The 24,631-nt window shown below is 44.4% G+C and overlaps 1 protein-coding gene across 1 annotated transcript in view; it reads right to left on the bottom strand.

Annotated features, from left to right (window-relative positions):
- The window catches only part of LOC137560964 (phospholipid phosphatase 3-like), a 38,042-nt gene extending 16,171 nt beyond the window's left edge, over positions 1-21,871 (bottom strand). Inside the window, exons 1-3 of the mRNA XM_068272153.1 lie at positions 21,474-21,871; positions 14,619-14,776; positions 12,311-12,582 (exon numbers count right to left, since the gene is read on the bottom strand). Of these exons, the coding sequence (XP_068128254.1) occupies positions 12,311-12,582; positions 14,619-14,776; positions 21,474-21,633 (590 nt within the window). The 5' untranslated portion in view covers positions 21,634-21,871. The remainder of the gene's footprint in view (positions 1-12,310; positions 12,583-14,618; positions 14,777-21,473) is intronic.
- Between the last annotated feature and the right edge of the window lie 2,760 nt (positions 21,872-24,631).

Here is a 24,631-nt window from a genome sequence, read left to right as displayed (position 1 = left end):
AAAGTTTTTTTTACTTACCCGGGGGTTCCTTCAACCCCATAAGCATGGATGTGTCCCTCGCCGTACTCCTCAGTGCCGTTGTTCAGCTGCAGTCAACCCCCGGTATGCAGCTCAATTGGGCTCAGTCTGACTGCGTGACATCAGCCGGGGCTTTCTGCGCTTGCACAGAAGGTCTGCGCATGTGCAGAAGGCCCCCCACTGACGTCACTGAGCCGCTTACCGGAGCAGATTGCGGCTTAGCAGAGGCGCTAAGGAGGGCGGTGAGGGACACATCCATGCTTATGGGGCTGGAGGAAGCCCCGGGTAAGTAAAAATAACGGCAAGTTGACTCAGCTCTGAGTCTCTCTTTAAAGAGTGTTAGCTCAGGAGGGTTAGTCTTAGAAGATATTGTAGGGAAAGGTCAGAATGAGATATTTTTAGATTTTAGGGTTAGTAGGTTAGGCATCAGAAAAGACAACGTTTCGGAGGAGGGGGGAGTTTAAAGAACAACTGTAGTGGAAATAACTTAAAAATGAAATTGCTTCTTTTTTAAATATTAATTTATAGATTATTTAGTTGGTATTTGCCCATTGTAAAATCTCTCCTCTCCCTGATTTATATTCTAACATTTATCACTGATGGTGACATCTTTGCGGAACGTTTGTTTACTGAGAGTCCTATGCACAGAGGGAGACACTGCTTGCTTGGCACATGGAAACAACAATTATTTCCCACAATGCAATGAGGTTCACAGACAGGAAATGTTGAATGCCGTGGCCCTGACATCACATTATAGGATTGGTTTTGACACACTTTCAGCCACAAAGACCTCCCTGATGATCTATTGGAGAGAAGGTAAAGATTTCTCTTGGGAGAGGGGGTATCAGCTACTGATTGGGATGAGAGTTTCTCTTTAGGGATTAGACATTGGGAAGATGGTGATGTTGTGTGTGCAGAGAGAGTTTTTCTGGCATGGATGTTCAGGTAAAGGAGAAGTTAGAGTAAAATGGCTGTGCAGGTAAAGGAGAAGTTAGTGCACTTTGGCCTTAGAGAGAGAAAATGAGATGGTGTAGAGTGGGTGTACAATTAAATAAAAGGATAACTTCTATCCCAAGCAAGGAAGACTTCACTCGTTGGGCTTGATTCACTAAACTGTGATCAGAGTAGTACAGCGAGTGCTACGAACTTATGCCTGCTAATTGGCAATCGCACTTGGCCTGCCCTGAGCCCCTGCGGGTTTGCAGCACTCACTATGCTACTCTGATAAGGTGTGTTAACTTTGATAAGGGGCTTGACTCACTAAACTGTGATAACTCATATCACGGCCGTTTTCGCACACGTTTGCAATTGCAAATTTTCGCGCGAAAACTGCTGCGTTTTCCCGTGAAAACGTCGGCGTTTCCATGCGCAAATTTGCATGGAAAAGCGAGCGAAAACGGCTGTGATATGAGTTAATCAAGCCCAAGGTGTGATAACTTTGATAAAATGTGATATCGTTGATAAGGTGTGATAACTTTGATAAAATGTGATATCATTGATTAGATGTGATAACTTTGATAAGGTGTGATATCTTTGATAAGGTGTGATATCGTTGATTAGATGTGATTTCGTTGATAAGGTGTGATATCATTGATAAGGTGTGATATCTTTGATAAGGTGTGATATCGTTGATAAGGTGTGATATCTTTGATAAGGTGTGATATCGTTGATAAGGTGTGATATCTTTGATAAGGTGTGATATCTTTGATAAGGTGTGATATCGTTGATAAGGTGTGATATCTTTGATAAGGTGTGATATCGTTGATAAGGTGTGATATCTTTGATAAGGTGTGATATCTTTGATAAGGTGTGATATCGTTGAAAAGGTGTGATGACTTTGATAAGGTGTGATATTGTTGATAAGGTGTGATATCTTTGATAAGGTGTGATAACTTTGATAAGGTGTGATAACTTTGATAAGGTGTGATATCGTTGATAAGGTGTGATATCTTTGATAAGGTGTGATATCATTGATAAGGTGTGATATCTTTGATAAGGTGTGATAACTTTGATAAGGTGTGCTATCGGTGATAAGGTGTGATAACTTTGATAAGGTGTGATATTGCTGATAAGGTGTGATATCGTTCATAAGGTGTGATATCTTTGATAAGGTGTGACATCGGTGATAAGGGGCCTGATTCACAAAGCGGTGCTAACAGTTAGCACACCGGTGAAAAGCCCTTTATCATGCCTAAACTCAGTTTAGGCATGATAAGTTTAGGTGTGATAAGTTTAGGTGTGATAAGTTTAGGCATGATAAGTTTAGGTGTGATAAGTTTAGGCGTGATAACTTTAAGCACCAACTGGGTTAGCGCCGCAGTGCATAGCTGATCAAAAGTTTTGTGCTAGCAAAGTCTGGTGCACTTCGCATAGAGTTTAATGGCGCTGCTTTGCGTGCGGGACTTTGCGCGCGATCTAAACTTATCTAAACTTATCATGCCTAAACTTATCATGCCTAAACTTATCACGCCTAAACTGGCTTTTCACCAGCGGGGTGCAATGGTTATCATGCCTAAAGTCTCTAACTGGGTTAGCACCACTTTGTGAATCGAGCCCAAGGTGTGATATCGTTGATAAGGTGTGATATCTTTGATAAGGTGTGATATTGGTGATAAGGTGTGATAACTTTGATAAGGTGTGATATCGTGGATAAGGTGTGATAACTTTGATAAGGAGTGATGATATTTCAGTTATCACGGTTTAGTGAATCAAGCTCTTTATGTTCTGTAAAGAGGAGCTGGGAAAAAAGGGCGCATGCCGCTAGTGGACAAAAAGGGCGTCGCCATTCACTCCCATAATAAATAGCGTTTAATGGGCGCCGAGTAGGAAAAAAGGGCGCCGGAGCTAAATAAAGTTTATAAACGGCGCCAGGAGCTAAATAAAGTTTACAAACGGCGCCCGGCGATGTTTAATGATTTATAACTGAACTTGTGGTGATTTACGTTTATAAAATGCACCCGTGCCGAATAACGTTTATGAAAATACTAAACATATTTATCTTATTTAAATAATTAAAACATTATTTAAAGTTTTATCCCTTACTGTTTGTAAAACATTATTATTCACAAAATAAAGCGATCAGTACGTAACGTAAATTGCAAAATATTTTTTGAATCCACAATTAGTAAAACATTATTATCCACATAATAAAGGGGGGTCTTAGGTTTAGGCACCAACAGGGGGGTCTTAGGTTTAGGCACCAATAGGGGGGTCTAGGGGTTAGGGGTAGGTACAGGGAGGGGTACTTAGGCAACAACAGGGGGGGTCTTAGGTTTAGGCACCAACAGGGGGGTCTTAGGTTTAGGCACCAACAGGGGGGTCTTAGGTTTAGGCATTAACAGGGGGGTCTTAGGTTTAGGCACCAACAGGGGGGTCTTAGGTTTAGGCACCAAGAGGGGGGTCTAGGGGTTAGGGGTAGGTACAGGGAGGGTTACTTAGGCACCAACAGGGGGGGTCTTAGGTTTAGGCACCAACAGGGGGGTCTTAGGTTTAGGCACCAACAGGGGGGTCTTAGGTTTAGGCACCAACAGGGGGGTCTTAGGTTTAGGCACCAACAGGGGGGTCTTAGGTTTAGGCACCAACAGGGGGGTCTTAAGTTTAGGCACCAACAGGGGGGTCTTAGGTTTAGGCACCAACAGGGGGGTCTTAAGTTTAGGCACCAATAGGGGGGTCTTAGGTTTAGGCACCAACAGGGGAGTCTAGGGGTTAGGGATAGGTACAGGTAGGGTTCTGTGTAAGAGTAGGCTTAGGTATAGTTTTAGTAAAATTTTTGTAATAATTACTAATGTATTACAACACTTATTACGAACGTAGTTATATTTATATCATCTTTATAAACAATATTTTCAGATTTTATTATAAGAACAAACCATAAATGACGGTTATTCACAATAATATACAATTATAACAATTAAACATATATTATTGTTTTTTTTATAAACGTAATTATAAGTTTAACTTTTGAAACAGGGAAGATTAACGTTTTCACAATTTCCGATTTCATAAACATTATTTAATGATTTATAATTTTGTTAAACATTATTTGTAAACGAAAAATTGCACACTATATTTATAAACCCTATTAATGATTAATTATTATTTAGAGTTTACACCCCGCGCCCTTTTTGTCCAGGCGCCCTTTTTGTACGTACGCCTGTAAAGATCCATATGGGCAAATGGCTCAGTGCGTTTGCTGAACTCTATTAATAGTTTTTTAATGAGAAATGAAAAGTGTGAAAAGCATGAGCAGATGCAGAAGGCCTATTTTGGTGATATTTCTTGACAATGTTGGTTAGGGGGTTTCTCCGTCTTCTTCTCCACTCTTATTATTCATCTCTGCTTCACATCATGAAACAATCAAACATTAGTGAGGCAGGAAACACACAAGAGACGAACTGCGCTTCCCTCACTGCTGCCTTTCACCACATGTCGTGACTCACTCAGTGATTACACCGGCCTGGTTTCTGCAGTACCATGGGGATCCGACTATGCTGATTACACTGTGCAAGTCATGTGTGTTCATTTATACAGTATTATGTATTTATACAGCACTGACATCTCCTGCAGCACTTTACAGAGCACATAGTCATGTCACTGACTGTCCTTAAAGGAGCTCACAATCTAATCCTACCATAGTCATAGTCTAATGTCCTACCATATTATTATTATGTATATATATATAGCACTGACATCTTCTGCAGCACTTTACAGAGTACATAGTCCTGTCACTGACTGTCCTCAGAGGAGCTCACAATCTAAATAATCCCTACCATAGTCATAGTCTAATGTCCTACCATATTATTATTATGTATTTATATAACACTGACATCTTCTCAGCACATTACAGAGTACATAGTCATGTCACTGACTGTCCTCAGAGCGGCTCACAATCTAATCCTACCATAGTCATAGTCTAATGTTCTACCATATTATTATTATGTATTTATATAGCACTGACATTTTCTGCAGCACTTTGCAGAGTACATAGTCATGTCACTAACTGTCCTCAGAGGAGTGCCTACCATACACACATCCAATCTTGACTGGCCAATTTTACTACTACCGTAGTATGAGGTCTTTCCTTCACAATCTGTTCAAAGTATTCAAAATCTGTTGGCTCTCATAATACATGAAATTGGTCAAATCGGCTGGGTACCTTAATCCTACCATAGTCATAGTCTAGTGTCCCTGTCATAGTCTAAGGCCAATTGTTGGGCGGGGGGCAGTTAACGTACCATGTTTTTGGGATGTCTGAGGAAAGCTGAAGGTGCCTGGAGGAAACTTACACTACCACGGGGAGAATATACAAACTCCATGCAGAGAGAAATACAGTGGTGTGAAAAACTATTTGCCCCTTCCTGATTTCTTATTCTTTTGCATGTTTGTCACACTTAAATGTTTCAGCTCATCAAAGACTGTTAACTATTAGTCAAAGATAACATAATTGAACACAAAATGCAGTGTTAAATGATGGTTTTTATTATTAAGTGAGAAAAAAAACTCAAAACCTACATGGCCCTGTGTGAAAAAGAAATTGCCCCTTGAACCTAATAACTGGTTGGGCCACCCTTAGCAGCAATAACTGCAATCAAGCGTTTGTGATAACTTGCAACGAGTCTTTTACAGCGCTCTGGAGGAATTTTGGCCCACTCATCTCTGCAGAATTGTTGTAATTCAGCTTTTTTTGAGGGTTTTCTAGCATGAACCACCTTTTTAAGGTCATGCCACAACATCTCAATAGGATCCAGGTCAGGACTTTGACTAGGCCACTCCAAAGTCTTCTTTTTGTTTTTCTTCAGCCATTCAGAGGTGGATTTGCTGGTGTGTTTTGGGTCATTGTCCTGCTGCAGCACCCAAAATCACTTCAGCTTGAGTTGACGAACAGATGGCCGGACATTCTCCTTCAGAATTTTTTGGTAGACAGTAGAATTCATGGTTCCATCTATCACAGCAAGCCTTCCAGGTCCTGAAGCAGCAAAACAACCCCAGACCATCACACTACCACCACCATATTTTACTGTTGGTATGATGTTCTTTAGCTAAAATGCTGTGTTACTTCTATGCCAGATGTAACAGGACACGCACCTTCCAAAAAGTTCAACTTTTGTCTCGTCGGTCCACACGGTATTTTCCCAAAAGTCTTGGCAATCATTGAGATGTTTTTTAGCAAAATTGAGACGAGCCTTAATGTTGTTTTTGCTTAAAAGTGGTTTGCGCCTTGGATATCTGCCATGCAGGCTGTTTTTGCCCAGTCTCTTTCTTATGGTGGAGTTGTGAACACTTGTGAGGCAAGTGAGGCCTGCAGTTCTTTATATGTTGTGCTGGGGTCTTTTGTGGCCTCTCCGATGAGTTTTCTCTGCGCTCTTGCGGTAATTTTGGTCGGCCGGCCACTCCTGGGAAGGTTCATCACTGTTCCATGTGTTTGCCATTTGTGGATAATGGCTCTCACTGTGATTCGCTGGAGTCCCAAAGCTTTAGAAATGGCTTTATAACCTTTACCAGACTGATAGATCTCATTTACAGTACCTTTGTACTCATTTGTTCCTGAATTTCTTTGGATCTTGGCATGATGTCTAGCTTTTGAGGTGCTTTTGGTCTACTTCTCTGTGTCAGATAGCTCCTATGTAAGTGATTTCTTGATTGAAACAGGTGTGGCAGTAATCAGGCCTGGGGGTGACTACAGAAATTGAACTCAGGTGTGATAAACCACAGTTAAGTTATTTTTTAACAAGGGGGGCAATTACTTTTTCACACAGGGCCATGTAGATTTGGAGGTTTTTTCCTTACTAAATAATAAAAACCATCATTTAAAACTGCATTTTGTGTTCAATTATGTTATCTTTGACTAATAGTTAACGGTTTTTGATGAGCAGAAACATTTAAGTGTGACAAACATGCAAAAGTATAAGAAATCAGGAACGGGGCAAATAGTTTTTCACACCACTGTAAATGTAAGTTTAGGCATCAGGAAGTGGCTTTTTCTTATGCTTGATGGTAAGAATGTATATACACATCCAATTTTGATTGGCCAATTTTATCGGTTCACAGTATTCAAAATCTGTTAGCACTCATACTTCATGGAGGTGGGAAAATTGGCTAATCAAAATTAGATGTGTTTACGCACCCTTAAGGTGCTCATTAATGGTACAATAGTCTCCCGAACAATCGACCGTACAATTGATTGGATCGGGTGTCATTAACCACCCTGGCGTTCTATTAGAACGGCCAGGGCGGCGGCGCAGCACCTTTTTTTAAATGTTTTTTTTGTTAAATCATGTAGCTAGCTACATAATAGCCGCTGTGCAACGGCATCCCCCCACCCCTTCCGATCGCCTACGGTGTTCAGAGCAAACAGGAAATCCCGTTCAGAACGGGATTTCCTGTTTAACTTCCCCCATCGCCATGGCGATGATCGGGATGACGTCATCCACGTCATGGCGTCGGAGGGAGTCCCGATCCACCCCTTAGTGCTGCCTGGAGCTGATTGGCCAGGCTGCGCAGGGGTCTGTAATGCGGTGGGAAGCGGCGCATCGGCGCAGTGCTAGCTGTGTGTTTTAAAAAAAATTGTGAAAATCGGCCCACCAGGGCCAGAGCAATCCAGCGCGGCGGTCATTGACGAGCTGAGCTCGTCCATACCGCTAAGCTGGTTAATGTTGTTTTATCAATCATTCCATCGATTTGAATCTCAGAATGATTATTTTTGTCTGATTGGGTTGCTTATCATTTTACCCTCCATTGGTGTCCAGAACGATTACTTCCGATTGATCTCAACAATTGGCTCGGACGGTCCAGAGTCCATGAAATTGGATCATTGATGGGCACCATTGATCATTGATGTGAAGAACAAGTGGTGTAGAAATCTGCCAGTCTCTTGCAATGTAAAACCCTTAGTTACTTTAAAAACTATGTTTTCAACCAAAGACTATATTCAGAGCTCTCTCTTAAAGGACACCCGAGGTGACATGTGACATGACTAGATAGACATGGGTATGTACAGTGCCTAGCACACAAATAACTAGGCTGTGCTCCATTTTTTCTTTCGCTGTCTGAAAAGTTAAACATCAGGTATGCAAGTGACAGTTTTTGTCTGGGTCGGGACCAGGTCGGACTATAGCATAACTCTCAGTGATAAGGAATCACAGCCATAAAACAATTTTCTGGCAGAAAATGGCTTCTGAGGGCAGGAAAGAGATAAAAAGGGTCAATTGTTAATACATTTTAGCTCTGGCATACTTCAATGAATGTGTCATTGAGTAGGGACAATGGAATAGTAAAAACTTAAAAAGTAGATTTAACCACCTGAGCGGTCTGGACGAGCTCAGCTCGTCCAACACCGCCGGAGGCTGCCGCTCAGGCCCTGCTGGGCCAATTTTAATGAAATAAAAAGCAGCACACGCAGCCGGCACTTTGCCAGCTGCGTGTGCTGCCTGATCGCCGCCGCAGCGCGGCGATCCGACGCGTGCAGCGGCGAAAGAGGTTCCCCACAGACGCCTGAGCCCAGCGTAGCCGGAACAAAAAGTTCCGGCCAGCGCTAAGGGCTGGATCGGAGGCGCCTGACGTCAGGACGTCGGCTGACATCCATGACGTCACTCCGCTCGTCGCCATGGCGACGAGGTAAGCGAAACACGGAAGGCCGCTCATTGCGGCCTTCCGTGTTACTTCTGGCCGCCGGAGGCGATCAGAAGAACGCATCCGGAGCGCCCTCTAGTGGGCTTTCATGCAGCCAACTTTCAGTTGGCTTCATGGAATAGTTTTTTTTTTATTTAAAAAAAACCCTCCCGCAGCCGCCCTGGCGATCTTATCAGAACGCCAGGGTGGTTAAATATAAAATAAAATGGGATATCTACAGAAGGCATTTTTTAGGAGTAGGAGGACAGATACAACTGTTTATCTCATCAGTTTGTTTTCACCTCGGTTGTCCTTTAAGTCATATTCTAGAGAAACATAATCCTGATGATTTTAGTGGTACATCATGCTTTGTAGAAGGCCACTGAGGTTTATCTGTTCCAATGTACAGACAGCCAGGCACTGTCAGGGACTAGAAGGGTAAACAATTACAGCATGAAAATCATCATAAGTTTTCTGGAAATCCAAAAGAACCAACATATGGTTCTAATGTGATGGACAGCTGGCCTACACCCACAACCCATCTACAGGAGGTGAGTTCAGTATACCGCAGGAACGGTTGACTTGCTTCTACGCTGCCACCATCGAGTCTATCCTATGCTCCTCCATTATCGTCTGGTACGCAGGCACATCCGCAAGCGACAGGCTTAAACTTCAAAGAGTTATCAATATTGCGGATAGGATCATTGGGTTACCCCCTACCGCCCCTGGACCTCGTACACACTGCCCAATTGAAGTCCAGGGCAAAAAAGATACTGAAGGACCCCTCCCACCCCGGCTGGCACTACTTCACCCGTCTCCCCTATGGCCGCCGCCTCAGAACCATCTCCACCAGTAATACCAAGCACAGGAACGCCTTCTTCCCCCAAGCGGTCCTTCTCCTGAACTCTTAACACCCTCTTAAGTATAACTCTCTAGCTTTTCAGTCCTGTGTGTATGTACTGTATCTCCTGCTGTAAGCCCCCTTTTGTCTTTGTCTGTATTATTTCATCAACTTGTTCAATATTGTCAAAATGCCGTGTGGACCATAAATAATTGATCGTACTTGGCAAATAAAGTTGATTCTGATTCTGAAAACAGCACTGCAGAGTCCAAAGTTCAAACAAACGTGAACCATTCTGACGAAAAGCGATGATGAAGCCCAAACCACCGGAGCCCAAGCCAAACACACACTGGAGACCCGGTAAAACGTCTTGCTTTGTCTTTGGACGTGATTCAGGGCTGAATAAGGTTTCGTGGCTGCAGCTATCCATTATCAGAGCCCATTAGGGGAAAACCTCTGCAGCATTCTTACTCTAATGAATCAATACCATATTTTACCATCACAGCAGCAGGGCAGGAAGTTCCTCAGCTGCTGCTACTTGGAAGTTCTCTAACTTTTCTCTCTCTCTCTATCACTATTCCCAGTATGACTCAGGCAACAATTAGGGTTTCCAGAGCTCCCAGTAAAGGATGAGAAATGGTTTTAGCTGGAATCAGAAGGTCTCCAGAACATGAGAGTTTTATGAGCGGGATCCTGTAACGTATAGCCGTGTGGTCTACAGGGGGTAGAGGAGGGGGAAGTGGCTTCGTGATTTCTCTGGAATCTCGGCCTCCGGGGATTCTGGATATCAATGCAAGATGTGCATTTTGGCTCGACTCCGCCGCAACATGTCAACTAAAAATAACCCGTTGTTCTTTGTTTATCCCGGCGTATTGGCTGAACAGAGTCTTGTGTGTTGTTTAGACAAAGACTCGACTGTCATTATGAACCGTGGGTAATGGGGGGCCCCCCCGGTCGCAGCCAACACAATGTAAAGAGTCAAGTCAATGTATGTGCAGGCCAGGCTCTCCGCCGCCCCCCGGTGGGGTCCGCATTCCTCGCCTATCCTTGCTTCACGACTGACGCTGTCACAAAGGGACACTATACTGGTTTCAGAGTGACTGACAATCCAGGTACAGTCCCCGCCCACAACCAAGTGCTGATGACTCCTATTCGGTCCTATGAAGAACGCTGGGCTTTTATGCTGGGTACACACGGTAAGATTTTCCGTGTGATTTTGCGACCCGATTGTTTTTCCCGCACGATTCTGCACTCAATTCTCTTATCTTCATTAGTTTTTCTTATCTTTTTCCATTCACCGCTATGAGAAATTGAGCGCGGAAACGATCGGGAGCAATATCAGACATTGCGGATTTTATCAATCGGATCCATCTATCGCACGGAAAATCGTACCGCGTGTATCAGGCATTGGGTATGGACGCTTAGGCAAGGAGTAAACATGGACAATGAGATGTGAATGTTCTGGCTTGCATGCATATTTAAAGTGACTCTGTAACAAAAATTACAACGTGTTTTCTACTATCCTACAAGTTCCTAAACCTATTCTTATGTGTTCTGGCTTACTGTAGCTCTTTCTACTATAACCATCTCTGTAATAAATCAATGTATCTTTCCCCTGTCAGACTTGTCGGCCTGTGTCTGGAAGGCTGCCAAGTTCTTCAGTGTTGAACTGTTCCTCTATGCACACTCCAGTGTGTGTTTTATTTACATAAGCCAGCAGCTTCTCTGCTATCTTATCAGTGATAGAAGAGAGCTGGATAAAAATCCTCCTCTGGAGGCTGTGAAAGGAGCTGGTCTGTCACATACTGAGGAATTAAGGACATAGGCAGAGCTGTCTGCAGGAAGCCTGTAATGTTCAGTGCATGAGAGAAGCTGGGGACAGAAGGTAAACACACACAAGTGATCTCTTGGGATTCAGAAGTAAGGCTGTATACAGCCTGCTTGTGTATGGATGTATTTTCTATGTGTGGACATACTGTACATCAACCTACTTCCTGTTTTGGTGGCCATTTTGTTTGTTTATAAACAAACTTTTTAAAACTGTTTTTGACTACTTTTAATGCGGCGGGGAGCGGTGAAATTGTGACAGAGGGTAATAGGAGATGTCCCCTAACACACTGGTATGTTTACTTTTGTGCGATTTTAACAATACAGATTCTCTTTAAAGGACAACTGTAACAAGGAATACGGCTGCCATTTTTATTTCCTTTTAAGCAATACCAGTTTCCTGGCTATACTGCTCATCCTCTGCCTCTAATACTTATAACCATAGCCCCTGAACAAGCATGCATCAGAACAGGTGTTTCTGACATTATTGTCAGATCTGATAAGATTAGCTGCATACTTGTTTCTGGTGTTTTTTAGACACTTATGCAGCCAAATAGACCAGCAGGGCAGCCAGGCAACTGGTATTGGTCAAAATGTTGGTTTTCCCCAAACTATGGTTTGACATTAGACGGTGGCTATGGTAGAATTAAACTGTGAGTTCCTCTGAGGACAGTCAGTGACATGACTATGTACTCTGTAAAGTGCTGCAGAACATGTCAGTGCTATATAAATACCTAATAATAATATGATAGACATCTCTATATAGGAGTCAGACCTTTCCAGGGATTGCTTTTGTGAAACATAAAGGAGATACTGAGAATCCCCCGTGAGGAGATAAACTAGTCCAATATCTGCCTACTGTAAGAGATAGTGGTCCTTTGAGCTATCTATCCATCATACCATTTGTGGAAGTGACCCTATTGGTTGCAGTGTCTGTTCAGCTAATGATGTCACTCTCCACAAGTTTTTGTTAGTGGAAATATTATTATGATTATTAGTTAGTGTGTATAATCTCACCTGGCCTCAGTGACAGCGCTGGGGCTCCCCGTACACGTATAATCCTCTATGAATCCGACCGAACAATTGAGCCGCTCCGGTTGGCAAACATCGAGGAAGTTCGGCCTCAGGCGACCCGCGCTCAGCTTGGCCGCGTTCGTCAACGACTGTCCAAGTGCGGAGCCAAACAAGAAGGGTAGAATCTGGCGGTAGATGCTGGACAGATATCCCTCCCTAGGACTGGCCTGCGACCTGCGCTGCTTGTTGACCCGGTGACATTCCCCGAGGACGATCTGCCAGGGGCGGAAAAAACATCATGAGAGTCTGTCAAGTGGCAGCGGGCCAAGACTCCGCAAACAACCACTCAAGTGTTACACAGAAAGGAGGAAGGGGGACAGAATCACTCGCTTGTGCTGAGGATAATATTAGCCATTGTGGGACATTCTATTTATACTGACCTGTTTACAATTAGGGTTTATGAAGTGAAGTATTTATGGAATGACAAATGGATAACACTTGTTTAAGGCGGAGTGTTCAAAGAGAGGAAACCCTCTAAGTGGTGGCGCCCTGGACACCTGCCTAGATTGCCTGCATGGTAAACAGTTGCTGGAAACAAGATGTGGAAAGGGGAGGAGAGAGACAGAGAGGGAGAGAAATAATGCAGGAGAGAGACAGGCTGCAGGTGGAGGAGAGAGAATGCAGGAGAGACAGGCTGCAGGTGGAGGAGAGAGAATGCAGGAGAGAGACAGGCTGCAGGTGGAGGAGATGAGAGAGAATGCAGGAGAGAGACAGGCTGCAGGTGGAGGAGAGGAGAGATAATGCAGGAGAGAGACAAGCTGCAGGTGGAGGAGAGAGAATGCAGGAAAGACAGGCTGCAGGTGGAGGAGAGGAGAGAGAATGCAGGAGAGAGACAGGCTGCAGGTGGAGGTGAGGGAGAGAGATGATGCAGGAGAGAGACAGGCTGCAAGTGGAGGAGATGAGAGAGAATGCAGGAGAGAGACAGGCTGCAGGTGGAGGAGAGAGAATGCAGGAGAGAGACAGGCTGCAGGTGGAGGAGATGAGAGAGAATGCAGGAGAGAGACAGGCTGCAGGTGGAGGAGAGAGAATGCAGGAGAGAGACAGGCTGCAGGTGGAGGAGATGAGAGGGAATGCAGGAGGAGAGATGTGTCCTCAAAGAGTGGGAGAGAGATAAAAAAAGAAAGGAGAAAATGGAAGAAAAGAAGAGGGAGGAGTTGGAATGAGAGCGTGAGAAAGAGACAGAGGGGCAGACACACAGTAGTTATGAAAATAAGAGACATACAGAGACATAATTAAAAAAAAGGAAATGAGAGACCCAGTGGAAAGAGGAAGGAGAAAACAAATAAACTATTATTAGCAATGAAAAAGGTATTACAAAAAAAGTATGTAAAGGAGTGAGAAGGGTAAAGAGAGAGAGAGAAGCAAAGGGAATGAGAAAATAAAAAAGAAAGATGTATTAGAAGGGAGAAAAAGATAATAAGAAATATGGACTGACAGGCAAAGTAAAGTGTATACAGTAGGAAGTTAGTGATGGGAGAGAGAGAAAACGGAACAGCAGAAAAGAGAATAAAGAGGGTCTGTAACAGGAATTGGAAGAGAAGACAATACTGCTGATAGAGGGAGGCGAGATGGAGAAACAGAGAGAAGGACACAGAGAGAAAGGAAGAGGGAGACAGGTAAAGAGAGAGCAAGCAACTGACAGCAGAAAGACAGCAATAACAGAGCGCAAGGTAGAGATGGACAGATAGCAAACACCCAGAGATGCAGAGAGAAATCAGAGGTATGGAGAGGATTTCTCTGGCAATATTGATCATTATCAGTTATCCCAATGGAAGCAATCAAACTACCATGAAACTAAACTACACACAAACACGACAATCTGATCAAAAGTTACTGAAACATTCCAGTGTGTTAAAGTGGACCTGAACTCTTGCACAGGACAGAGGGAAAAACAGTGAGACATTCCCCCTGTGTGTTTTTAGAGAGTTTAGCCTGTCTAATTCTCCCTCATCTGTCAGTAATCACAAGTGTAATTTGATCTCTCAGTTGTCTTAGCACGGAAATTCAGCAGTCCTGGCAGACACAGCTAATATGTAAACACAGGATAATAACCCTTTCTCTGCTTCCATGAATGCAGGAAGTAGACACACTGCAGATTTACTGCAGGAGTCCTGTAAGCTGTAACAAAGAAATGGTTTTCTTTAAAGGTTATTATGCTGTTGCTTATCTTTTAGAGCAGAGAGGAAGTTCTGAGTTCAGGTCCCCTTTAAATTAGTGAGAGAGATGGAGAGTGTGAGAGAGAGATACTTACAGCGACCGCAGTGATGAGGATGCCCAGGCTGATCAGCATGGTGTCACTCACTGTCTCTTCTCGGGTTGCTGGGAAACGGATGCTGTTGTCATCGCAGAAGAACCCTCGGTGTACTGGAGGAACAATGCCCAACTCGCAGATCAGGAATGGGATGGACACTGTGAAGAGAAAGAGGGGACATTAATTCGCAAAGAAATTACAACTGGCTGTCACAAGGAAGAGTCCATTATTGGTTGCCATGGATGATAAATGCACTAGAGTTTGTTGTGTGTAGCAAAACTCAAGGAGAAGCATGTGATACATTTCTAAGGCTCTGATTTGCTTGTCACAATCATGTGTTTTCTCTGCAGGAAGTGATCACAGCCAATCAGAGTCTGACAAATGTACCACCTGATCAAACTAACCGCATGCTTTCCCCATGGTTCCTACTCCACACAAACAGTACTGAGCAGTAGTTCCTCCATCAGAAACCAATGTGAAGTAGGCCAATCCACAGTAAAGGAGCCCATACACTTGTCATTTCCAGCCATCGATTGATTCTATGGAATCAATCGATCAGAAATCGATTCTATCAAATCTATAGACCGATCAATTTGTGGCCGATTTCGATCGATTTGATCTATTTGACAGGATGGAAAATCTAGGTCGATCTGCTGCTGGCAGCAGATTAATGGCCCATAGAGTTGCATTGGTTCTAATGGTCCAATAATGCATTTAGATTGATTTCCAATAGATTTCATTCTGAAATCTATTGGAAATCTGTTTTTAGTGTGTGGCACACATCAGATAGATTTCTGTCAGATTCGACTTGACAGGTATCTGCCAGAAATCAATCTGATGGTCGAATCTGCTGCAAAATCTATAAGTGTATGGCCACCTTTATCCAGACTCTGCTACCTAATTCAGCACCCAGTACACAGTGAACTGGCAAAGGTCTGTAGATGATACAGAAATGACCCCTTCACCAGTTTACCCCATCATGTCACTACAAACTTTGGAAACAGCCATAAGTAGAGATTACCTACAGGATGAATTCCATGGCAAATCATTATGTGTTTCAGATATGCAGGTTGCTGAAATCAAAGTGAAAGTAAAGTTGATTGTTCTTCTTTCTCTGTACCTGTAAGGCTTCTTTCACAGTGTGACGTTAAAGTCGCACGATATAAAAAGTCTGTGCGACATTCACAGTGCACACGTTGCATTTGTGTGTAACGTGTAGCGTTATTAGAAAGTGCTGCATGCTGTGCGTTATACACGTTATTAGCTGCGTTGGACTGTTTGCACATGCTCAGTAATGATTTTTGTTTTTTTTAAATGTGACGCATGCGCCGTTTTCGTTCCATCAGTATGAGACGAAAACGGCGCACCAAGAGACGCATAACGCAGTTTAAAATAACGTCCAACTTCAAAACCAACATGCGTTGCGCTAGGGGCACGTTGTGCGACTTCAACGTCACATCAAACGCAACGTCCCACTGTGAAAGAGGCCTAAGGGCCAGTGCACTCCTAAAAGTGTTGGCGTAATTGCAAACGCTCAGCGTTTCAGAAGTGAGTTTTGTAAGCGATTTTTGGCATGTGCTTTGCGATTCTCTAGTTATGCCTAGCGGTTTTTGGAGTGTTTTGGTGTAGCAATTTTTTATTTTTTTGTACAGTAGAGCTGGAAGTGTACAGCTTTTGAAAAAAAAACAAACAAAAAAAAACGCTTGGAAAATCGCTCTGTTCTTGCACTTTTTAGAGCGATTTTCCACTTTCCTATACTCAACATTGAGGCTGAATCTTCTCAGAAATCAGCAGAAATGCTGCAGGGCCCACGTTTACATTTGGGAAAAAAATCACATCGCTCTGGTGTGCTCCATCACATTCAAATATATTAGCCAAGCGCTTTTCAAAGCTCTAGCATTTTAAAAAGCGCTCAGAAGCTTCTAGCGTTTTAAAAAGCACCTCCCAGTGAGGTGCTCAGTGTTGATGATACTGGCAGATGCTGTTTGCTCCTATCTGTTGTTGCCTGATGAAGCGGGTTTGTACCCAGTGAAACGCATTGCACTTTATTTGGAGTATCCAATAAAATTGTTTTGACTGAAAATCCACAGTTGTATGCTCTGCTTGGAGGGGGTGAGTCCACCACTGCCTCCTCTATTACCAAGATGGGTTTTTAGGTTCTTTTGGTGTTTTTTTGTCCTGTTGGCTCCTCTGTTGTCCTATTATCTACATCGGGTCCACCCTTGGTGGAGGGTTGTACCCTTCCTTCTTCTACTACAGAGAGTGACTTTTTGATCCTGAGTGGGGTCGGGACTATCTCCCCACCTGCTTTGACAGTGGTTGCCTAATTAGTAGCCCTGGTTTGTGAGTAATATTTTTTATATTTCCCCAAGAAAGGAATGCTTGCTATATTTAAAGTGACTGCTGCTTCCAAATTAAAGGCTAGGTGGGTAGGGATGTGGAGTCTTACGCTGTGACTTTTAGCAGGGAGTATTAACACTTTTTCCAAAAACACAACACCCATTTCGTTTATAGAAGTGAAATCACCCTTTAAAAGTAGTCTGGGTAAGGTCAAGACTAACACCTTTGGCTACCTAATACTGGGGCAAATCAGGATACCTTATTCTGGGGGACACATCAAGCTACCTTTTACTGGGGGACACATCTGGCTACCTAATACTGGAAATATTTTTGACTACCAAATACTAGGGAGCACCTCTGGCTACCTAATACTGGAGGACACCTCTAGTTACCTAATACCAGGGGTACCTTTGATGACCTAATAATTAGGGACACCTCTAGCTACCTAATACTGGGGGACACCTCTGGCTACTTAATTCTGGGGGCACCCCTGGCTATCTATTACTGGGCAGCACCACTGGCTACCTATTACTGGGAGGCACTTCAGGCGAATATGGCCCATGCTTATTTTTCACTTGTTCGTCGGTGTGGGAGTCATAATCTGGAGGGGGAGCACCAAAGTTTTGTTTCCCTCAGGGAGTTGTGAGAGACCGGCCCTGGGCCAACTAATTCAGTTGGACATGGTTTGCATGTAAGTCCAGTGCACTCTCTGTATAATCTAACTGCCATTCATTGTAGAATGATTGTAATTCAGGAAGCTTGCTGTGTGCGCTGCACTTTTGTCTTCAGAGTTTGTGCTCATTATTATTCTGTTCCCGGCCCGTCTACATGAGACATGTCACCCGGTGCACCTCTCCGGCTCCTGCCCCGCGGCCCTCGTCCTCTCCGAACCTTTAAATCGAATGTGACCCTGGTTACTATGGTTACTACGCTTCCCTGCACAATGCCTGCAATCCAGCACCTGGGAATCAGTCTTCCTGCATTCCTTACCAAGAACAAGAGCTCAGGCTGCTCGCTGAGACCGGTCACTGTACAGGAAGAGTAGGTATGTGTCCATTGTAGCAGCTACTCGAAATATGCAATCCCTGGCCCATATATGTGTCTGCTGCAGGGTGATGCCGAAAAAATGAACTTTGCAAGTTGCTGTGTTTAAACACCCTTCAGCAGTGAAGAGGCCTTGTGGTTGACCACTTGGTGCTTTTAAAAGGTGGTAAAAATGGAAGCAGGAAATTTGGGCACCAGAGGCGCCACAGAAGAAGGTTAGGTACCACCATATGTTGCCGCAGTTTGCAGGGCGGACGGCCTCATCCGCTGCTATTTATTGTGTGCTCTGGTCTACGATTGGTGCCTATGGCAGCACCCAAACTTCCCTTGGTGCCTCCTGTATGTTTCTTTTGTGGCGGGGGGCGCTTAAAGGGTCACTATCGCAAAAAAAGTAGGCATTTAAAATCTGACAGAACTGACAGGTTTTGGGCCAGTCCATAGTCTTATGGGGGATTCTCTGGGTTTTCTTTGTTTTCAACAGCATTTCCTGAGCGGCAGTTGCAAAGTCTAAGTAACAAAATAGTGTGCAAGTGAGTAGGGAGGCTGGCTGGTATCTTACTATTTTGGCAGTTAAATTGCTGTTGAAGAAATGCTGTTGAACACAAAGAAAACCCTGAGAATCCCCCATGAGGAGATGGACTGGCCAAAAACCTGTCGCTTCTGTCAGATTTTAACTGTCTAGTTTTTGTATGATAGTGGTCCTTTAAGAGTTAGGCGTCAGAAGGGGGAGGGGGGTTAAGGTTAAGTATCTGGGACGGGGATTAGGCATCATTAGGAGGGGTGGTTAGAGTTAGACATCAGCACACAAACGCAGAACATGTATATTGCGCTTTTCCCCTGGCGGACGCTAAGCACCTGAGCTGCAGCCACTAGGACACGCTCTATAGGCAGTAGCAGTGTTAGGGAGACTTGCCCAAGGTCTCCTACTGAATAGGTGCTGGTTTACTGAACAGGAGGAGCCGAGATTCAAAGCCAGGTCTCCTGTGCCAGAGGCAGAGCCCTTAACCATTACACCATCCAGTCACCATGAGCAGGAGGAGGAGGAGGAGGGTGGTTAGGATTAGGCACCAGCAGGTGGAGGTGGTTTTGGTTAGGCATCGGCAGGGGGGTGGTTACGGTTAGGCATCAGCAGATGGAGGTGGTTAGGGTTAGGCATCGGCAGGGGGGTGGTTACGGTTAGGCATCAGCAGATGGAGGTGGTTAGGGTCAGGCATCGGCAGGGGGGTGGTTACAGTTAGGCATCCGCAGGAGGGTGGTTACGGTTAGGCATCAGCAGATGGAGATGGTTAGGGTTAGGCATCGGCAGGGGGGTGGTTACGGTTAGGCATCAGCAGATGGAGGTGGTTAGGGTCAGGCATCGGCAGGGGGGTGGTTACAGTTAGGCATCCGCAGGAGGGTGGTTACGGTTAGGCATCAGCAGATGGAGGTGGTTACGGTTAGGCATCAGCAGATGGAGGTGGTTAGGGTTAGGCATCAGCAGATGGAGGTGGTTAGGGTCAGGCATCGGCAGGAGGGTGGTTACGGTTAGGCATCAGCAGATGGAGGTGGTTAGGGTTAGGCATCAGCAGATGGAGGTGGTTAGGGTTAGGAATCAGCAGATGGCGGTGGTTACGGTCAGGCATCGGCAGGGGGGTGGTTAGGGTTAGGCATCAGCAGATGGAGGTGGTTACGGTCAGGCATCGGCAGGGGGGTGGTTAGGGTTAGGAATCAGCAGATGGAGGTGGTTAGGGTTAGGAATCAGCAGATGGAGGTGGTTAGGGTTAGGAATCAGCAGATGGCGGTGGTTACGGTCAGGCATCGGCAGGGGGGTGGTTAGGGTTAGGCATTGGTGGGAAGGGGGGGCTGGGTGTTAGGATTAGGCACCCGGGGGGAGGGGGGATAGTTGAGGCATCGGAGAGGGGAGAAATAGGTTCAGCTATAGTAAAATAATAGTAACATTTACCAATATTTTACTTACGGAATTACCACCGTGTAAAATAGTCGAATATTGTTAAATGTTATCAATATTCTACTATCGGTTATTTCCCGGGACCCAACTTTCTCCACATCCCAAAACATACAAAAATCGCATTTCTTCCTCCCAATAAACTGGCTAGTTTAGGCTGTGAGCTCCTCTGCGGACAGTCAGTGACATGAATATGTACTCTGTAAAGTGCTGCAGAAGATGTCACTGCTATATACAGTATATAATAATAATATGGTATGATATAATATGGTAGGACATTAGACTATGACTATGGTAAGATTAGATTGTGAGCTCCTCTGAGGGCAGCCAGTACATGACTATGTACTCTGTAAAGTGCTGCAAGAGATGTCAGTGCTATATAAATACATAATAATATTGTAGGACCATACAACCGAACCGCACGCACACAATACAATCAAATCAATAACATAACTGACTGCTATAATATTATATTCTATAATAGTCAAATGAAACATTTCTTACAATGGATGGACCGCCATTCAATTTGTAAAAATATTCAAAAAATGTCTGTCAATGTTCATAGATCTCTAATATCAATATTTTTTCTAAATAAACTTACAATGTATGCCAAAATTGTGAGATTGAAAGTTTAAAAGTCAAAATGCAAATGATTTAATGTGTATTATAATGCCTTCTGGGCTAAAAAAACCCCTGTGTACATAAATGATTAAAAAAATCAGTACTCCGCTCTGTCACCTATAACGTGCTTATAAACAGCACAATTTTCTCATCAAATGTGATGTTTTGACGCACTTGTTACAATCTTAAGTAATTGGAAGGCAATTATCGATTGTTCCCATAAACAGGTCAATCAGGGCATTTTCTCTCTTCAGCTACGATCGTAAAATCCAACTTTCGGATCGACCAAAGAATTATTTTACATCGATTTTCGCCACACTGCACAGTTTCCTGTACAATTCCATCATAAAAGTGTGTCGAGAGATTGCAGCTGATGAAAAAAATGTACCATTAACGGGCACCTTCAGTGGGACAATATTTTCCTCAGAGGCCATCATTCAATCAGATTGTACAGAAAACCCTGCAGTGTGTGTGAGGAAAATCGACATGAAATGATTCTACGGTCGATCGGAATTATGGGAACAATCGATAATTGCCTTTCAATTACTTAAGAATCATAACAAGTGCGTCAAACATCACATTTGAAGAAAAAATTGTGCCATTAATAAGGACGTTATAGGTGACAGAGCGGAGTACTGATTTATTTTATCATTTATGTAGACAGGGGTTTTTTTTTTTAGCCCAGAAGGCATTACAGGCATTATCAAGTTTTGTCGATGTTAGATTTTACGATCGCATCTGATGAGAGGTGTCCTAATCAACTTGTTCATGGGAACAATTGATAATTACCTTTAAATTACTTACGTTCCCGCAAATCGAATGCATCTGAGGAAAATATTGTACCGTTAATGGCCAGCTTTACACATACTACAAGAAATATCACACTTATTTTAAATCCCACTTACCCACACACAGACACAGCAAATCCAGCAAAACCAGCGACTTCCTGGCCCCTCTGGACACCTCGGTCTTGGTCTCCCTGTGGCCGCAGTGTCCCCCCACTGTCACCTTCAGGACTCGGGGGTCAGGGCACCAATCGGGGGCTCCGCCAGGGGTAAGGTACATGTTGGCAGCAGACAAAATAGGCGCCTGTGTCACTCTTAAACTGTCAGCAGTGTTTCCTGCAGAAGGGCTGCCCCTCGCCTGTCACTGCAGAGCACTCTTGGCTGTCAGTGCCTTGTGTGTGTCTGCCACTAATAGCTCCAGTCTGCTGCCCTCTCTGCACTGACTTGTAACTTTGCAAGAGCAGAGAAAGTTAAAGAGAGAGGAAGAAGGAGGAGCAGCTGACAGGGGTGTACAGGGGAAGGAGGGGGGAGGCTTTGGAAGGAAGGAGAGGAAAGGGAGATAGCTGCAGAGGAAAAAAGAATAATGCAGCTGTAATCTGAGCCAGGAGTGGTCCACACCCTATAATTCATCGTCCCGGGACCCTGCAATCTAGAACTGTCCCATGCATAACCCCGCCATATGTTGTTGTGGTGCAGGAGAGCGAATTCAGCAGCGCACCCAGCTGTGACACCGCGCAGCCAATCACAATTTTACGACATCTTACCCACTAACAGGTGTCGCTTTTACCAGCGGTCACATGTCTGCCTGCGAGAGGCATGAAGTGTATGTGTGGGATTGTAAAGAATATGGCGTGTTTATCCCTATACAGAGGCGCTGCCCAGATATTAAAGGAACACTCTAGCAAACAAAAGTAAACAGTTAAAGGACCACTATCGTGAAAATCTTAAAATTTAAAATACATGGAAACATATACAAATGAGAAGAACATTTCTTCCAGGGTAAAATGAGCCAGAAAAAAACATTTCTCCTATGTTGCTGTCACTTACAGTAGGCAGTAGAAATCTGACAGAACCGACAGGTTTTCGACTAGCCCATCTTCTCATAGGGGATTTTCAGGGTTTTGTTTATTTTCAAAAGCACTTGGGGCTTGATTCACAAAGCGGTGCTAACCTACTTAGCACGTCTAAAGTCTTTAAACGTGCTAACCAGGGTGCTAAGTACGTTAGCACCGTATTTCTCAATCAGATCGCGCGCTAACTTTGCGCGTGCAAAGTTTTACGCGCGCAAAGTTTTATGCGCGCTAAGTCCCATAGGCTTTAATGGGCACTTCGCGCGGAGCGCCCTGCGCTCTGTGCAGTGTGCGCGCGTAAACTTTTACGCGCGTAAAGTTTTATGCGCATAAAGTTTTATGCGCGAAAAGCTTGTTTAGACGTGCTAAGGGGGTTTTCACAGGCGTGCTAACAGTTAGCACCGCTTTGTGAATCAAGCTCTTAAGCTAAGTACCCACGGGGGTACAATTGTAGCTGTCGCCGCACACGGGAGCGTGTGCGCGACAGTTCGGCGGCAGTTCGGCGACAGCTCGTCGCCAAATCCCTCTGCATCCACACGGCAGCAGAGGGATTAGCGATGCGGCGGAAGCTGTCGCCGAGTTTCCTCCCCCCCGCTGGAAGCTCCGTGTGGTGTGTGTGGGTAGCTGTAGCTAGCCCGCATACACATGCGGGGCTAGCGACAGTTCCGGCGAGGTTGCGGCGACGACTGTAGCCGGCGATTGAACAGGTCAATCGCCTGGCGACAGCTCCGACGGGCGACGGTTCGGGGCGCGCGCATCATACACACGGGGGAACTGTCGCCGCAACACGCGCGTGCCACGCGGTTGCGGCGACGGCCGTCCCCCGTGAGTATGGGCCTTTAGTGAATAGCAGTTGCTCTGTCCAACTGCCAAAAAACTGTGTAGCGAGCAGGGAAGCTGGCCAGCATCATTGTTTAAATCCTTTTTAGGGAATATCTCTATAAAGAATAAAGTCCATGTTGAGAATCCCCTATGAAGAGATGGACTAGTCCAAAACCTGTCTGTAATGTCAGATTTCTACTACTTACTGTAAGTGACCGCATCATAGGAGAAAAGTAATTTATGGCTCATTTTACGTACTTCTAATTTGTATATGTTTCCATATATTTTAAATTTTACGCCATAGTGCCCCTTTTAAAGTAAGCCAGAGCTGAAGAAATAAGAGGAATCAATACTTACCCGCTGCTTCCTCCAGTCCCTCGCTGTCCTCCCACGGCCTGCCGATCTGCCACGATCATCCCCGAATGGACCCGTTACCGGGGCTGATCGCGGCTGAACACCAGGAGGACGGCGAGGGAGTCAAACGTGTTTATGCTGCTGAAGGGAGCAGCGGGTAAGTATAGATTCTTCTTATTTCTTCAGCTCTTGTACACTTTGACAGAACTGACAGGTTTTGGACTAGTCTATCTCCTCATGGGGGATTCTCAGAGTTTTCTTTGTTTTCAAAAGCATTTCCAGAACAGCAGTCGCTAAGTCAATTTAATTATTTATTTATCTAAGTATTTATATAGCATCGACATATTACACAGCGCTGTACAGAGTGTATATTGTCACTAACTGTCCCTCAGAGGGGTTCACAATCTAGTCCCTACCATAGTCCTATGTCTATATCGTGTAGTGCATGTATCATAATCTAGGGCCAATTAAGGGGGAAGCCAATTAACTTATTTGTATGTTTTTGGGATGTGGGAGGAATCTAAAGAGCCAGGAGGAAACCCGCTCTGACACGGGGAGAACATACAAACTTCTTGCAGATGTTGACCTGGCTGGGATTGGAACCGGGGACCCAGCGCTGCAAAGCGAGAGCGCTAACCACTACGCCACCGTGCTGCTAACTGCCGTAATAGTGTGCAAGTATCTAACTATTTTTGCAGTTAAACTGCCCTTAAGGAGATGCTTGTGAAAACAAAGAAAATCCTGAGAATCCCCCATAAGGAGATGGACTAGTCCAAAACCTGTTCGGTTCTGTCCGATTTTAACTGTTATTATTTTATTTTTTTTGCTGGAGTGTTCCTTTAAACAATACATCATCTTTACAGGCTTTCCTGGTGACGTTCCTATTCCTTAGCAGCTTTGCGAATATTATTTATTATACGCCATGTGCTCTTACTTCCCGCAAAAACCAATCCTGTGACCCAATGTTATGATTTAGCTTCCTCTGGGTAGAAACATCTGGACTGCGAGTTATGGGAGGCTGCATTTAACAGA

The sequence above is a fragment of the Hyperolius riggenbachi genome, chromosome 3 (assembly GCF_040937935.1).
Source record: "Hyperolius riggenbachi isolate aHypRig1 chromosome 3, aHypRig1.pri, whole genome shotgun sequence".
Classification (NCBI taxonomy): domain Eukaryota; kingdom Metazoa; phylum Chordata; class Amphibia; order Anura; family Hyperoliidae; genus Hyperolius; species Hyperolius riggenbachi.
Note: the sequence above shows the minus strand (reverse complement) of the source record. Positions and strands in the feature narration are given on the sequence as shown.